The sequence below is a fragment of the Mesoplodon densirostris genome, chromosome 16 (assembly GCF_025265405.1).
Source record: "Mesoplodon densirostris isolate mMesDen1 chromosome 16, mMesDen1 primary haplotype, whole genome shotgun sequence".
Taxonomy (NCBI): Eukaryota; Metazoa; Chordata; class Mammalia; order Artiodactyla; family Ziphiidae; genus Mesoplodon; species Mesoplodon densirostris.
In genome coordinates this window covers 64,168,219-64,184,587 of record NC_082676.1, presented here as the reverse complement: position 1 = coordinate 64,184,587, position 16,369 = coordinate 64,168,219, and the positions used below count along the sequence as shown (strand labels likewise).

General features: G+C 52.2%; 2 protein-coding genes across 8 annotated transcripts in view; one reads left to right on the top strand and one right to left on the bottom strand.

Moving 5' to 3' along the window:
- Positions 1-1,554: 1,554 nt before the first annotated feature.
- Positions 1,555-15,836, top strand: DNASE1 (deoxyribonuclease 1). Of its 6 annotated transcripts, none has more exons than XM_060078497.1 (8): positions 1,555-5,588; positions 5,966-6,054; positions 6,223-6,306; positions 6,605-6,720; positions 6,920-7,032; positions 7,112-7,266; positions 7,678-7,774; positions 7,981-8,352. In XM_060078497.1, exons 1-8 carry the CDS (start codon positions 5,442-5,444, stop codon positions 8,026-8,028), a joined length of 849 nt encoding a protein of 282 aa, XP_059934480.1. In that variant the 5' UTR covers positions 1,555-5,441; the 3' UTR covers positions 8,029-8,352. The 6 variants fall into 6 exon arrangements, 3 of the variants coding, with proteins under 3 accessions (XP_059934480.1, XP_059934479.1, XP_059934481.1); XM_060078496.1 differs by having other exon boundaries at positions 6,605-6,724; positions 6,837-7,032; XM_060078498.1 differs by lacking the exon at positions 5,966-6,054 and having other exon boundaries at positions 5,560-5,588.
- The window catches only part of TRAP1 (TNF receptor associated protein 1), a 53,348-nt gene continuing 45,320 nt past the window's right edge, over positions 8,342-16,369 (bottom strand). The window contains exons 13-18 of one of the 2 annotated variants that reach the window (XM_060078494.1): positions 14,383-14,568; positions 13,780-13,918; positions 13,292-13,377; positions 11,847-11,992; positions 8,758-8,830; positions 8,342-8,561 (exon numbers count right to left, since the gene is read on the bottom strand). In XM_060078494.1, the coding sequence (XP_059934477.1) occupies positions 8,460-8,561; positions 8,758-8,830; positions 11,847-11,992; positions 13,292-13,377; positions 13,780-13,918; positions 14,383-14,568 (732 nt within the window). In that variant the 3' untranslated portion in view covers positions 8,342-8,459. Of the gene's footprint in view, positions 8,562-8,757; positions 8,831-11,846; positions 11,993-13,291; positions 13,378-13,748; positions 13,919-14,382; positions 14,569-16,369 lie in introns of both variants that reach the window. The other variant, XM_060078495.1, reaches the window with a different exon arrangement.

Here is a 16,369-nt window from a genome sequence, read left to right as displayed (position 1 = left end):
CTGTGCAGATTGTGTTCTAGTCCAGAGGCCGCCTTCAACCGGTGTCAGCAAGTAAGAGAAACACTAAAACAAGGAAAACAAGTGATAAGGGTCATGGAAAAGATGACATTGGGACCACGCTGGTGGCAGGGTTGGGTTGGGGAGAGTGCAACCTCCCTGAAGAGGTGATGGTGAGCTGAACTGGAATGATAGGGTGGGTAGCTCTGCGTGCAGAACGGCGCCCTGAGCTGGCAGCGCACAAGTCCTGGTAGGCCCTGGCTTTCCTCGTAAGGACAATGAGAAACCGATGACAGATTTTTTTAAAATTATTTGTTTGTTTGTTTGTTTGGCTGCATTGGGTCTTAGCTGCAGCACACAGGAACTTCATTGCGGCATGTGGGATCTAGCTCCCTGACCAGGGATCGAACCCAGGCCCCTTGCATTGGGAGCATGGAGTCTTAGCCACTGGACCACCAGGGAAGTCCCCTGATGACAGATTTTTAAGCAGGAGAAAAAGGTGATCCGATTGCACATTTACAAGATGTGCTGCGTGCTGTGTGGATACTGGGATTGTGGGGAGAGTTTCTGGGAGCAGGGAGACCAATGGGCAGATTTGCTTGTGTTCAGCAAAGGACAGGTGTCGCAGCTGCAGAGCCAGAGGGGATTGTAGACTCAGGATGCATTTGGGGTGGGGCTGAGAGAAAGCAGGGACCCAAATGAGCCTCAGGTATCTGAGCATCTGGGTGGAGGCAGGGCCATAGTGGGAGGGGGGCATACCCACTGTGTATGTCAGATCTAGAGGTCCCCAGACTTGCAGTTCAGAGCACCTCTAGTTAAGGTTCAGTAATTATTTTAAGGGACTTATAGGCCAAAAGAAGTACCTAACAGTTCCATTTTTAAATACATAAGTCCAAACAAGTATTGACATCCTAGCAACTTACAGTAGATATTTGGAAAATAATGTAAACTTAAAATTTTTTTCATTTCATTTTTAAGTAACTAATTATTTATGGGTGGAACGTGTGCCTGTCGGCTCTTCTTGAATCTTGGAATCAGATTGGACACTGCCACCCTTGTTGCTTTTTCCACATTTATTCTTACATAGTAATTGCTTTTTCAATAACTGCCAGAAACCTAGCTTTGCAGACATGAAATAGTGGAAAGGAGTGTAGCAAGATAGATGTTGAAACCATGAAGTGTTCAGAGATGTTTAGTATCACCATTTTCCTCAAAAGTAAAAGGCATCCTGCTGTGCCTGCAACTTCACTGTGGGCTGGGGGTTCTTCAGTGCATTGTTTAGAAACTGCAGCTCTGTGCCCTTCCCTTTTCCCTCTGGGTCTGTGGGCATCCTCTCTCCTGGGCCACATGTTGGTGTGCAAGTCACCCCCCACCCCCCCAGCAATTCTTTGGGATGACTCACTGGGTCTTGTGGCACTCACTGTTGCCCTCACAGCCCAACAGCCTGCACATGGCAAATGTCCCTTTGAAGCTATTGTGTTCCCAGCTTCAGTGCTTAGAGGATTTTTTCTTTATCCTTTGATTTTTATTTATTTATTTATTTATTATTTATTTATTTATTTATTTATGGCTGAGTTGGGTCTTTGTTGCTGTGCGCAGGCTTTCTCTAGTTGCAGCTAGTGGGGGCTACTCTTTGTTGTGGTGTGTGGACTTCTCATTGCGGTGGCTTCTCGTTGCGGAGCATGGGCTCTAGGCGTGTGGGCTTCAGTAGTTGTGGCTCGTGGGGTCTAGAGCACAGGCTCAGTAGTTGTGGCGCACGGGCTTAGTTGCTCCGTGGCACGTGGAATCTTCCTGAACCAGGGCTCAAACCCGTGTCGTCTGCATTGGCAGGCGGATTCTTAACCACTGTGCAACCAGGGAAGCCCTATCCTTTGATTTAAAACGCAGAACTCAAGACCTGACTCCAACTTAATTCCTTCAGTGTGATGCATCATTTCCCCTTCCTGTATCTGAACAGGTTTAGTTTAACTAAAGAGGGTGGCAGACTCTCAGGGTTGATGTAAAAATAGCTCACCCTGATCAGAGAAAGCGGTCTGCTGCCTGCACCCATTTCCCTGCCGATGTGACATTGAAAAATGCCAGCAGCACTGGGCTTCCTCCCTTCCCTGGCACCCATTCTGTCTCCACTGTGGAGCCTGGCGTGGGAGGAGTGTACCCCTGATTCTGCCACTGGTGTTGGGTTTGGCCCTGTCACTTGCTAAGACCAAAAGAATGTGGGCAGAAGTGGCAACATGCAGATTTTGAGCCTAGGCTTCTGGAGGCATCATGTATTTCTGTTCACCTCTCTGGAAGTTTCCACCATCCACCATGTTAGAAGAGCATATATGCTAGCTGCAGCCCCTTCAGCCCAGTACCTCCCTGCCCCAGAGGGAGGCCCAGGGAGCAGAGCCCTCCCAGCTCACCTACAGACCTGTGAGCATGAGAAAAAAAATGCATACTGCCATACATGTTGAATTCTGGGGTTGCTTGTTACACAGCAACAGCTGACTTATACAAATGGAAAAGAGGTCCATGAGGGAAAGTTAAAAGGGTGATGGAAATATAACAGCTGAGAAGGTTACTGGTCTTAGGGATAAGATGAATTTTTAAGATGTGAAATGGTTCTTCTGTAGAATAATGTTATGTCTGTTGATCCTTAAGACAAACCTAAGAGGAAAGCAGTGACAGTTTTATCCCCATTTTATAGATGAAGATATTGAGGTTCAAAGTGGTTGAAGGTGCACTGGGTGAGCCTGGTCTGGGCCCCAAATCCCTGACTCCTGGGCCAGGCTCTTCCCGGCTGTGCTGCCTGCCTCTCTTGTGGGCCTGACTTAGAGCAGCCAATATGGCAGCAGAGCAGAGCTTGGCACTTTGTGCAGATGAGGCCACCGTTGGGACCTTTCTTCTGACAGGTTGGGGAGGGAGGACGCCTCCCAGAGAAGGGGCAGCATTTGGTTGAGAGGGGAACAGGGGTGCCAATAGACAGGTGCCTGTGTCCCACATGCTGAAAACTGGGGGCTCTGGGTGTCTTCTTGGTGAGCCATGGCTCTGCCGCCTACTGGTTTGCTCTCATGCTCCCCTCAAAAGGTCTGGCAACTGTGTGTCCAGGAAAGATACCTATGGAAGAAAAGTGTCAAGGCACCTACACTGAGTACATTGATGGTCTTGCCTGGTGGTTGGGGTCTGGATTTTGACACACTTGAAGCCTCGGGGGTTTTAAACAGGAGAGTCAGCAATCAAACCTTTGCAAAAGGCTGCAGTGGGGCTTCTGGCAGCTTGAGGGCCAGGCCACGTGACCCCATGTTGTAGATGCCATATCAGGGTACACACGAGCTGACTGGCATTCCTACTGACTGCTGGAGCTATCTGTCAGCACGTTCTCATTACTTCAGGGGGTTCTGGTCTTGTTGAAGTTGGTTTACTTTCTGAGTTGTTTTTAATCCCTCTGTGTCCTCCTACTTCATGACCAGCTGACCACATCCATGGCACTTTGATTTTGACCTTGGCTCCTGCTGACTGCTCCCCTCAGGCCCCTCCTGCTCCCTGACCCCCAGTCCCCCGTAGCCCTACACTCCCCTTTATACTGCAAGACCCTTCCTTTCCAGGGAGCGACCCAGCCTTCCCAGTTGGAAGGCTGTCCTTGGAGACCACAACCCCGAAATGGGGCAGAGCCCCCATGGATGGGGTGATGGGCTGAATAATATCCCCCAAAATATATCCATGTCTTAATCCCTGCAAACTATTAACTTCACACGGCAAAAAAGGATCTCAAGATGGAGAGACAGTCCTGGATTATCCGGGACCCTAAACTCAATAACCTGTATCTTTGAGGGAGGAGAATCGACACAGAAGAGAAGGCAATGTAATGATGGAGGCAGAGACTGAAGTGATGCAGCCATAAGCCAAGGAACACCAGGAGCCTCCAGAAGCTGAAGAGGCAGGAAGGGTCTCCCTCAGCGCCTCCAGAGCATGTGCAGCCCTGCCACACCTTGTTTCAGCTCAGTGAAATGGATTTTGGACTCTGAGCTCTAAGATTATTAGAGAATACGTTTCTGTAGTTTCAAGCCACCAAGTTTGTGCTGACTTGTTACAGCAGCCACAGGTAATGAATACAAATGGGAAAGCCAGGGATTCCAAATGAAATGAATGGACCCAAGGCCTGGCATGGACCCTCAGCTGCTGCCTGACAGTGTCCTTATGACCCGGCCACTCCTGTCACCTGTGCGTGAAATGCACAGGCTCTCCACAGGAAGGTTTCCTGCTGCCTTGCTGGCAAGTGAGGTGGACTCTGCGGCCCCTGCCCCTCCCTGGTGCCCACAGCCCTGCAGCCCCCGATACTGCATCTCAATGTGTGCCCAGTTGAGAGCCCCAACTCCTGGCCAGGGTGCTTGCAGCCGTCACGACTGAAGGATTAGGAAGCAGGGGTTGGAGTTGGTGAGAGATGGGGTCCTGGGAGAGCAGCCACCATGGGCTCTATTTGCAACATGGAATGTCTGGCTTTGGCTGCTGGCTCCAAGGTCACCTCAAGTCCTGCAGCCAGGAGTAGCCAGGGCCCTGCCCTCCAGTGCATCTGCTCCCCACCACTGGGAGAGCAACTTGGGCAAAGGACACAGAGCCTTTGGCTGTTTTTTTGTGTTTTTTTTTTTTTTGACTTTTTAAAACCAAGTGCAAATATCAGGTGCTCTTTACAGCAACAAGGACCTGTATGTACCTTTTGAAATAAACACATGCCAGCAACCCACCTGCTGGGAAAGCCACACAGGCAGCGCTATTGTTCTGTGTCCTCCAGGTGGTGCCCTGGGAAAGGTCACAGCTGCCTAAACCTTTAAAACCCCAGGTGGGACGAACATTCCCTGTGAGGATTTGGAGCTGCAGCAGCTCACAGCTGTGTTTCTTAACACTTTGTGAATTTTTTTCTTAAAGCAGCAAAGGGAGAAAATTGGTACCGAAGAGTATCAATTCTTGATTCTTGGCAGAATTCCTGTCTTTGTGAAAGTCAAGTTTCAGGTGAGTGTGCCTGGTGCCCCAAGGGCTGTGTGACCCGTGGCCTATGGAAGGTGGGTACCAGCCCAGAAGCCCCGTGGAGTCCCTCTTGGTGACCGTGGCCACCCTGGGAAGAGCCCTGGCCAATCCCAGAGGGGAGGGTGGCCGGAGTGGGGAGGGCGGTGAGCTGGTGCCCCACCCACAGTGCCAGGGGCTTCCTAGGCTGGCGACCCTCTCGGGCTCATCTGCTGGCAGGTGAGGAGTGAGAAGATCCAGCGCCTGTTACTTGGCGCTTGGTGTCTTGCTCTCTGCACGCTGGTGAGAGGGCTCAGAGGCTCACCCTGGCCTGCTCGGCATAGCCCACAAAGACAGGGTTTACTCAGCCTTGGGCTCTACTAGCTCTGCCCAGCTGGACTCAGGGAGGCCAGAGTGCTGAGTCTGCCACCCTCAGGCCCACATGTGAACATTTCTCCTGATCCAGAATGAGGGGTGTCAGGCTGATGGGGGTGCTGCTCACCCTGGGTGGCCTGCTGCAGCAGGCCCTGTCCCTGAGAATAGCAGCCTTCAACATCCGGACTTTTGGGGAGACCAAGATGTCCAATGCTACCCTCTCCAACTACATTGTGCAGGTAAGTCCAGGCTGGCCTGTCCCCAGGGGACTCAGGGTTGGGGAAGGGGAGGGCCCTCTAACAGGCCCTGGGAACGCTGGGCCAGTGGTCAGTCCTGAGGGTGATCAGCAGTGGTGGTGATCGGGGGAGAGGATTGAAAGCCTCTGGTCTCAGCCCACCTGTCTGTCAAGGGGACAGGTCCTTGTCACTGCTGTGCCGTCCACCACGGCTGGAGGTGGTGGGATGTCTGGCACGTACCAGACAAGTCACAAGCCAAGCTGTGACGGGAAGGTGTCTGGGAGGAACAGGTCAGCCTTGTGACTCACAGCAGGCAGGCTCAGATGCCTCAGTCTCCACCCAGCCTGCCCCACTTAGCAGTACTGTGGCCTTGTCCCCAGATCCTGAGTCGCTATGATATCGCCCTCGTCCAGGAGGTCAGAGACAACCACCTGATGGCCGTAGGGAGGCTGCTGGACAAACTCAACCAGTGGGTGACAGTGGGGTCCTGGGGGCGTGGATGGGAGAGGGTATGCCACTTCAGCCAGGCCCCAGAGATAGGGGTGTGGGCAGGAGCCCTGCTATAGATGTATAGGTGGCAGGAGGGTCCCCACGGACTGCCCCCCCCACAACTGGGACATTTGTTTCCTCAATCCAGGGATGACCCAAACACCTATCACTATGTGGTCAGTGAGCCGCTGGGACGCAACAGCTATAAGGAGCGCTACCTCTTCCTTTTCAGGTAGATTGGGTCACCTCCTCAGAGGGTGCTGACAGGAGGCTGGGGTGTGGTCTAGAGAGCCTGTGAGCCCCTCCCCCCTGGGTGTGGGGGCGAGAACTGGGGCCACAGAACAGGGTCCTGAGCTGGCCTCACAGCCTGTGCAGAGGCAGGGGGACATGGCAGGAGCTCCGGGCCAGTGGGTCTGTGCGGTGCTAAGGCCGGCCCCCCTGCCCACCTGGACATGGCAGAAAGTGACTTTACCAAGACAAGGTGGCGCCCTGGCCCAAGGCCAACTGCCCTCTGGCCTGGCCTTCTGCAGACCCGACCAGGTTTCCGTGCTGGACAGCTACCAGTACGATGATGGCTGTGAGCCCTGTGGGAATGACAGCTTCAGCCGAGAGCCAGCTGTGGTCAAGTTCTCTTCCCCCTTCACACGTGAGTGCCCTGCCCAGCCCTTCCCAAGACACCTGGAAAGCTGTCTCGTGCTGCAGCCCACACTCCGTGCTTTGGTCTTACATTGGAGTTACTCAGGAAAACATCCACCCTCGAAGACTGGCTCATGTGTCCTCCACCCCAGCCCGACTCCTGACTGAGCCCAGCCCACACCAGCTCAGTATGACTCCTGTTTCCACAGAGATCAAGGAGTTTGCCATTGTTCCCCTGCACGCGGCCCCATTGGATGCAGTGGCTGAGATCGACTCTCTCTATGATGTCTACCTGGATGTCTGGCAGAAGTGGGACTTGGAGGTGAGGCAACCACCCCCCCACCCCTAGGCTCTGGGGTCCCCACTCTGCCCCGGGCCAATCAGTGTGTGTCTCTTGGTAGGACATCATGTTGATGGGTGATTTCAATGCTGGCTGCAGCTACGTGACCCCCTCGCAATGGTCATCCATCCGCCTGCACAGGAGCCCCCCTTTCCAGTGGCTAATTCCTGACGCTGCCGACACCACTGTTACATCCACGCACTGTGCCTACGACAGGTGAGTGGGGCCCGGGCCCATGCTGAGCCCCCAGGCAGGGATGAGGGAGCCTCCATGACCAGCTTCAGAAGTGTTCCCAAGCCCTGTGACAGGCACCCCACTGAGCTTCACTCAGTCCACTTAGGAAATGGAATGAAAGGAGCAGCATTTCTTAGTTTGGGGGTGAAGCACATTTAGGGATAACACTACACTTGCGGGTATGTACGTTGGTCAGTGGTGTGCATTTTGGGGCGACAGTGAGCCAGGACCCGACTGGCTCTTTGGGAGCATTTGAGAGCAGTTGGGGAACAGTGGAACTGTGTGACATTTACCATACCAAGAGGAGCTGGGGGCGCATGCTGGGATCCGAGGTGTAAGTGCACAGAGCTAGACGGTGGGCTGAAGGGGACCTTCTCGTGTCTGATGCTGCAGGATCGTGGTTGCAGGACCTCTGCTCCAAGGTGCTGTGGTTCCCAACTCGGCTGCTCCCTTTGACTTCCAAGCTGCATACGGATTGAGTGACCAGATGGTAAGTTTCTAATAGGGGCCTGGGACACAGGAACATAGGCCTGGACCCACTGCTTTTCTTCATTGACTTGAAAGAGCCACTTGCCTGTGGCCCTGGGCGCCTCTTGGTCTCCTTTTCCCAGGCCCAAATCCCGACTGGCCTCAGGAGCATGAGTGCAGAGTACTAGATGTCTGGGTGTCCCTGTACTCACGGCTGTCTCCCCACAGGCCCTAGCCATCAGCGACCATTACCCGGTGGAGGTGACGCTGATGTGAGTGGGGCCTGGCCGGCGACCCCCGCTCTGCAGCCTGTCACCAAGAACTGAGACGACACAGCCAAAGGCTGGGACAGTTTAGGAAACCAGTGCCTGGTCCTGAGCGCCCCTGCCCGTCACCACCACGGCAGCTGGAATTAGAGGAAGGTAGGCTTTTCCTCACTGTACCCGCTTCCATTGTAAGCTTGGAGGTAGTGTCACCAGAGCACCCCACCTTCTCAGTCTGGACAAAAAGTCTAAGAAATACATTTTAAGTAAATAAAAAGCAGGTGCTCTTATCGGCAGCATCCAGTCCTTCCTGTGTCATCGTCCCCATCCCCCCTTCCCCCCCCCCTGGCCATGACTGGTCTCAGGCTGCCTTGTCCCATGGTTCCATCTGTCCCCTCTCCTGCAGCCCTAACACTGCAGGAGGACCTGGGGCTTTCACAGCTGTCAGTGTCGGTCCAGGGCCTTGATGAGTAGGTGGTTCAGGCGGCTGACCATGGGTCGGAGGTCGTCGACAAGCCCCGCTGTGACCATGGCATTCTCGTAGATCTGAAAGGCAAGGCAGCATCTCGTTGTTAGTGGGAGGGTGAGCAAGGCCTGATCCCAACCCAGGGACCTCAAAGAGAGAAGAAAGGAAGAACGCTGTTCTGTTTGAAACAGGGTTTTAGAGAAAACCTCAAAGGAAGAGGCAGCCTCCTGAAGCTGACAGCCCAGTTTACTCTTCGCATTCCTCCAGGAGACTCACCTGATCCACCAGCAGCTGGGCCAGGTCAGGCTCGCTATCTCTCAGCTGACTGAGCTTCTTGATGAGTGTGTGCCTGAACACAGAAACCACCAGAAGTTATTAGCTCAGGGCTGGGGGTGCACACACAGCCTGACAGCCTCTAACTTTGTGTTCAGTGACTTTTCTGAAATGTTGGGGTTATCAGGACATGCAAAAAAGGGTAATTAGAAAGGTCCAGTATAAAAAATAAAGCACATAAAAAATTTAAGAATGATCAATTATAGATTATATACCCAGAAAACCCAGCAAAAATTTTGATACTAAATTGATATAAATGAAACACTACTAAGGTAAAGAAAGATGAGTTTAATATATGAAAAGACATATGTTAGTTCTTGGATAAGTGGACCATAAGTAGAAGGGAAACTTTCCTTAAATTAATCCATGTTTAATAGGATTCCTTTAACCTAAAACTAGTATAAAATGTATTAAAAAAAGTAAACATGGAAGAGCAGTTAGAGGAGGAAGTCCCAGTTAAAACATAAAGCTCCAGTAATTAAACAGTTCTGGAAAATGAAAAGGTAACAACAGCTCAGTGCAACAAAGTGGACAATATATAAATGGCCCAATTCATATAGGAATTCCGTTAGTACCTCATAAAGACAGGATAACTGGGCCGCACCCAGGAAACAAGTTGGATTCCTACGTGATTCCTTGGACCAAAATAATTTCCAAAGGGATCAAAGATTAAATATAAAAAGTAAAAGCAAAAAAGTATAATACTAGGAGAAAACGGGGGAGAAGTATTTTATAATCTCGGAAGGGGAAAGCCTTTTTAAACAAAATACGAAGTCAGAAAGAAAAGGATAACTGACTACAAAAAAACATTTTCTGCACAGGAAAAAATACAATGGGAAACACATCAAAATTATAAGGTATAATTTTAAGAGAATGGCAAAAATTGGTAAGTTTGATAAAACGGAAGGCACTGGGGAAAGGTTCAGAGGACAGCAGGAGTGTCTTTGGTCCCTGTCTGAGACGAGATGATTCCCTCCCCTCACAGCGCTGTTAAGAGTATCAGACACTTTACAAAGCAAGGTGAGCACACCGCACAGCAAGTGTACCAGAGGAGGCCCCGCACAGCGTCTCCGAAGATACGTGAGGAAACTGGGGTTGGGCTGGGGGGGTTTCACCGTGAACTCCCTTAGTTCTTTCGAATTCTCAACCGTATGAACTTATTAACAAATTTTAAAGCAAATCTGTAAAATAAGAGTCTTTTGGCAACAGAAACGAGCACTCTGCACAGCTATCTATCTTACAAAACTGCTTTTGTGTCAGAAATAGTTAAGGCAACGGGGTGTCCAGTCAGCGTTCATCTCTGTTGGGGACTCACAGCTGGGAACTGTGTGCCCATTACATAGGCCTGCACCCATTATGCCAACCTGCCAACCAGGACAGCTCCTTTGAGAGGCGTCCAACGCTCTTTGTGGCCAGCCATGAGCCAATTCAGATCTTTCACCCGGTAATTGTGTCACTAGTATTTTGGCTCAGAAACTGGAAAAGGCACTTCCCCCTACTCCCCAGTAGTTTTAGGTAAATTAATGGTTCTAAAGCAACATGGAAAAATATTTATAGATGATGAATAAAAAAATTGGACATGTACTATATAAAAAACCCAAAACCCACAATAAGACAAAAGTCCAAAAGAAAACATACCAAATAGGGTACAGTGACTGTGGTGGGGGTGAGACTATGGACTTTTCTAGCGTTTTTGGTAACTTGTTTAGGTAACTTCATGTAAAAAATTACTGCTGTATACAAAGTGAATTTCCAAAAAAGAAACTGTCTCCATATACAACAGAAAATGAAATTTCAAAATATCCAATAAAAAAGACACATCAAATAACTATAAAAAATGTACAAACTCTAAAGAAAACATAAGTTTCCAAGAGATACTTACCTGAGAAGGCAGCACAGTTAACGGTGTGGGCAACAGGGTGTTCACATGGAATAAGATGAAACTAGAACCCCCCTTAGCCCCCAATCCCAGACAGGCCAGTTAGAGATGGGCTCAACCAACATGAAAGGCCAGAACTATACAGCTTTTAGAAGGACATGCAGGAGAAGAAACTCATGTCTAGAACAGATGCTTTTTGGGGTCTTAAGAAATCTCTAACAAATGTATATACATTTGATTACATTAAAATTAAGAACCTCTCTTCAAAAGACACCTTTAGACAGGTGAAAAGACAGAGTGAGAAAAGATATTTGCAGCTGATGAAGTATATAAAGAACTACCAATCGATTTTTTTTTAAAGCCCAATGGAAAAAAGAACAGTAGCCTTCTACCTTGCAGGGACCGGGGTTCCTATGCTCTGCCCTCTGGAAGCAGTGGGCCTTACTCAGCCCAGCTGAGGATAAGGTGCTTTCATGCCTGGGCACACATCCCGGAGAAACACATGTGCAGCACCAGACGGGGGACAAGAATGTTCAGAGCAATGTGTTCCCAACAGCCTCCAAATGGAAACTACCCAAATGTCTATCAAAATAGAATAAATAATTGTGCTGAGTAGATTCATACCCTGTGATTCAGCTGCGAACAAGAACAAACTATAGTCACCCCCACAGATGAATGCATCTGATCACACGCCGAGGGAAGAAAGTAAGGCTTCAAAGGGAACCCGTGCACAGGGGTCCATTCACGTGAAGTTCAGAAACAAGCAGAACTGAGCTTGTGTGTAATGACGCACAAGTAGCCGAAAAACCATAAAGCACAGTGAGGAAGTGACTGACGCAGAAGTCAGGACTGTGGTTCTCCCTGGAGAGCAGGACAGAATTCACGTGGGAGGAAAATAGGAGCGTCTGGGCACTGGCAAGGTTCAGTTTTTTTAAACGTCACATAGGTATAGTTTAATACAGTTCAATTACACGGGTGTTTATAAACATTTATCAAACTGTCCAAAAGCTTTATGCACTTTTTATGTGTTAAATAAAAGAACACCCACTCACATACAATTTTAAAAGATTACCTGGCAGGTCAGAAATGAGCATGCCCATCCCCTGGGCATCAAGGGCCCTGGACCCAAGAGGCCTGGAGCCGGCAGCCTCACCTGGGGTTGATCTCCAGCGTGGGCTGCAGCAGCTGAGCACGCTCCTCCTGGGTCTTGGCCAGCTGCTGCATGCGCAGGAAGTGCCGGGCGGCCCCCATCTCCAGCACCGTGATCATAGCAGGGTGGGTGTCCAGCCGAAGAGTCACCTGCAAGCAAAGCCGGGGGTGACGGGGGCCCTGGCAGGGTCTTGACCAGGTATAAAGCTTCCCCAAATGACAAGACAGGAGAACGCAGGTCTCCAGGGACGTACCCTCAACCAGCAGTGCTCCTCCCTCCTTACCTCCCAATCACCTGCTAATGAATCGTACCCTGCTTGGGAACTCCCTCCTCTTCTACACCCCAATTTCTAACCTATCAGTTACCATCCAAGGTCCATCTTGCCTGGTGTTATCTGCACTTCTCTGCTTCACAGGGTCCACTTCCAAGTCCTACAGCAAACTGTCTTAAGATCCACCAGGACTGGCCACCCCATTTCCCCTGGCCCAGCATCTCTTCCTCAATCTTGTGTCCATCTTTCCTGCAGACGGTGCTCTCACCCACCCCCTCCCTGTGGCTCCCTCTGGCCTTTATTTCATCAAACACACCTTTTCTCACCGAGCCCCACAGGCTTTAGGCCTCCTGACTTAGGCCAGAGACTCTCCTGGGCCCATGGCCGCCCCCTTCCAGGCAGCACAGTAAGGATCCAGCTCCACGACTTCCTGACCTGCGGAAGTGCTCTGCCTGTTTCCCTCATGGGATACAGATGAGAATTCTACCTACCTCCTAAGCCATCTTAAAAGAGTCACCGCTGTAAAGCATGGACACAATATGTGTGTTACATAAAGAAACCCCAGCCACACGCCTTGCTCCCTGCCAGGAAGCCCTCGCCTCCCTCAGAGACCCACTGCTACCTCCCGTGGAGCCCTCAGGTCTGCCCTCCTCGGCTCTCAGCCTTCCCTACCCTGCACACCTGCCTGTCCCTTTGGGGCCCCTCCTGAACATGTCCCTCAGCCAGTGACACCTGTTCCCTGGTGACTGTCTTTTCTCTTGCAGCTCAGAGCTGGATCAGTGGGTTCCTAGCTCATTAAAGCCTACCCAGAACCCCCACTGAGAACCCAAGCTGGACCGTACGCCCTTGTGTCCTCAGCCACTGCAGCTCCTCTAGGCCTGGACGAGGATGGCCCTGGGGAGGCCAACTGGGGACACCTCTTCTCTGCTTCTGCCTGCCCACCAGGCCCTCAGCTGCTCACCTTCCACTTTCTTGGTTCCAACTGCTCTACAAAGTGGAGGCGAAGCCAAGCTTGCCCGCCCCGCCTCAGCAACTCCCCAGGCACATGTGGCTACATGTGCTGCTCACGAGCGCACACATGCAGGAGCGGCAGCAACCAGAGCCAGCAGGCTGGCCAGCTGTGCAGTCACCAAGGGCCATGGTAGCTGGGTGGTGGCCCGACTTTGGGAGGCCTCACCTTCACATTGGTGACACGGGACCCTAGCGCGTTTCTCATCCAGGCCATCAGGTCCTCTGTCTCCTTCTCTGACAGACGGTCGCCAGCTACAGGAGAGCAGAAGGGTGAACTCAGAGGCCGTCTCCACAACTCCCTCCCCATAGGCTCCCATCAGCAGGCTCCCACCACCCTGCCAGCCACTGGCACAATGACAGAAGCTACCAAAACACTCATCTAAAATTAAGCAGATAAATTTGGACCCCATAAAGGATACTTTTGATTGCCTGAGGCCCACATAATTTTGTTAGGGCTTTAAAATGTCTGATTCTCTTAAGCTTTATCAATCTTAGGGCGGCAAGCTGTGAAAAGAAAACCCCATATAGGCCCACTGTTGGAGAACGGAAGAGGCCGTGTAGCAAACAGTGCCAGCTCCCTGGGCCTGCCTGGCCTCACCTGCACCCCAGGCCACCATCCACACCTGTGCCCAGAGAGAAGGGAAGCAAGCCGACCTGGGGAGCCATCCTCAAACTTCTCCTCCTTGTAGTGGTCAACAACGATGTCCGTTTCCACAGACATCAGCTTCTTCTTGTCAAACTCACGAAGGTGGAGCAAGGTCAGCTCATCGAACTGCTCGTAGCAGAAGAGAACCTGTGAGGACCCGAAATGGCTTCCATCAGGCCCAGGGAACCCTCTGCCAGTGACAGGAGAGGGACACGGAGCAGGGGTTGGGGCTGCGGGCTGGGCCCAGCATCTGAGGGCCATGCAGCGGGTGCTGGGGTTCCTGGGCCTTGCGGACGCAGTGGTTTACAGACGGCTCTCAGGGAGGCTCTGGCTATTATCTTAGAAGCAGTGATGCTATTTATAGAGAAATCCCTGTGTCACCTCCTATAAAGACCCAAACTAGAAGGCAGGCTTGGGCCCGGCCTCTGTGACCCTGGATGCTGACTCACTGCTCAGCTCTCCCAAATCGTGGGCACATTCAGCCATTCCCCAGTGAGCATGGGGACCCTCCTTCAGTGCTCAGACCTCCTTGCCCTCTGACCTGGCCCCCAGGGAAGGACAAGTGCAGGGAGGCCCGGTCGGGGCCAAGGCCTGCCCCTCGGCTCACCCACCTCGGTGTTTTTCCACTTCATGGCCTCATAGTAGGGCGAGTGCTCCGCCAGGTGCCGGTTGGGGGCACACAGGTAGTAGATGCTGCGGGTGCCGGCCTGCATGCGGCTGGCGTAGTCTGGGAGGCTGGTCAGCTGCCCGGCAGGCAGTGCCGACGACTCGTACCGCAGCAGCTTTGCGATATCCTCCTGTAGAGAGACAGAGGCCAGGTCACTGCTCATTCCAGGTCCTGGCTCTGAAAGCCTCCCGACAGCGGGGCACAGACTTCGGGAGCCTTCAGCTAAGGGAGGTAAGGCTCTGGCTGGCCTCACACCCGCCTGGTGACCGTGTCCTGCAGCCAAGGCAGCTCCATTGGGAGCCTGGCCCAGGGATGGCGCCCTGGGCTTGCTCGGGCCCTGGGGAGCTCTGGGGGACCCCAGTGCTGTCCATTGGGCCCCATGTCAGAAGTTCAGGGGACCTCGGAGAGCACATTCCACCACAGGTGGCCCAGGGCCTTGCTGAGAGGGCCTTTCCAGGTGAGCTGCACAAACGGTCCCAGGAGTGGCTAGGCCCTGTCCGTGGCAGAGCCCACTCTGGACCCAGCATCCTCCCTCTGTCTCGAGTCACAGACCCTGTCTCTCGCCAAGCAGGGGACACGGGTGTGAAGTCCACACTTCCCAGCCCTCCTCACAGCCAGGGGATGAGTCCTGGCCCAGGGGGTACAAGCCAAAGTGGGGTGTGTGACTCGGAGACCAGGCCCTGAAAGGAGGGGCTTGTCCATCTGCTCCTGTCGGCTGAGATGTGTGTGTGACTGCTGGTGGCATCTAGACTCCATGAGGGAGTCGCCTGTAAGGACAGAAGCAGCAACAGGCTGGGGCCCAGCTCCCTGACACACCAGCCTGGACGTGACCTGACAGTAAACTGCCTCGTCTATGCCACCGACTCATCTCCAACAACCCACGGTGCCCAGAGGGGAGGTCCAGATGAGAGAGTGATGTGGTGGGGATGAAAGGGGGACGAACAGGCAAAACTAGGGATCTGGGAGCCCATCCGGCGAGCCAGGCTCTAGGTTCATAGGTTAAGCTCATGCTCTTGTGCATGTTACGGATCCTCATTAACTGAGTCAGGGGCTTCCCTGGTGGTGCAGTGGTTAAGAATCCGCCTGCCAATGCAGGGGACACGGGTTCGAGCCCTGGTCTGGGAAGATCCCATGCGCCGCGGAGCAACTAAGCCCGTGTGCCACAACTACTGAGCCTGCTCTCTACAGCCCGTGTGCCACAACTACTTAAGCCCATGTGCCTAGAGCCCGTGACCTGCAACGAGAAGCCACCACAACGAGAAGCCCGTGCACCACAACAAAGAGTAGCTCCCGCTTGCCACAACTAGAGAAAAGCCCGCGTGCAGCAACGAAGACCCAACTCAGCCAAAAATTAAATTTATTTATTTATTTATTTATTTATTAAAAAAAAAAAAGAAACCTGAGTCAGTCAGTGTTTATAAAGCACTTAGAGGGCTTCCCTGGTGGCGCAGCGGTTGAGAGTCTGCCTGCTAATGCAGGGGACACGGGTTCGAGCCCTGGTCTGGGAAGATCCCACATGCCACAGAGCAGCTAGGCCCGTGAGCCACAACTACTAAGCCTGCGCGTCTGGAGCCTGTGCTCTGCAACAAGAGAGGCCACGACAGTGAGAGGGCCATGCACCACGATGAAGAGTGGCCCCCGCTTGCCACAACTGCAGAAAGCCCTCGCACAGAAACGAAGACCCAACACAGCAAAAATAAAATAAATAAATAAAAATTAAAAAAGAAGGCTCAACATTTAAAAATAAATAAATAAATAAATAAAATAAAGCACTTAGAAAAGCCTCTGGCACCACCTGGGTCCCGCTACCTACAAACATGGAGAGGAATGAGTGGAGAGTCTGAGCAGGCAGCACTTGGAGCCACTGGAGTCCTTGTGCCAACAACCGGGGTTAGGAGGGCCCGGGCCTGGGGGGAGCAGGCTGGTAGCCT

Bases quoted from the DNA above. Each gene is read 5' to 3' on its own strand.
- DNASE1 (XM_060078496.1), top strand. From the start codon at position 5,442: ATGAGGGGTGTCAGGCTGATGGGGGTGCTGCTCACCCTGGGTGGCCTG. The intron at 6,307-6,604 runs GTAGATTGGGTC...GGCCTTCTGCAG, and splicing joins CGCTACCTCTTCCTTTTCAG to ACCCGACCAGGTTTCCGTGC. The intron at 6,725-6,836 runs GTGCCCTGCCCA...CCACCCTCGAAG, and splicing joins TCTTCCCCCTTCACACGTGA to ACTGGCTCATGTGTCCTCCA.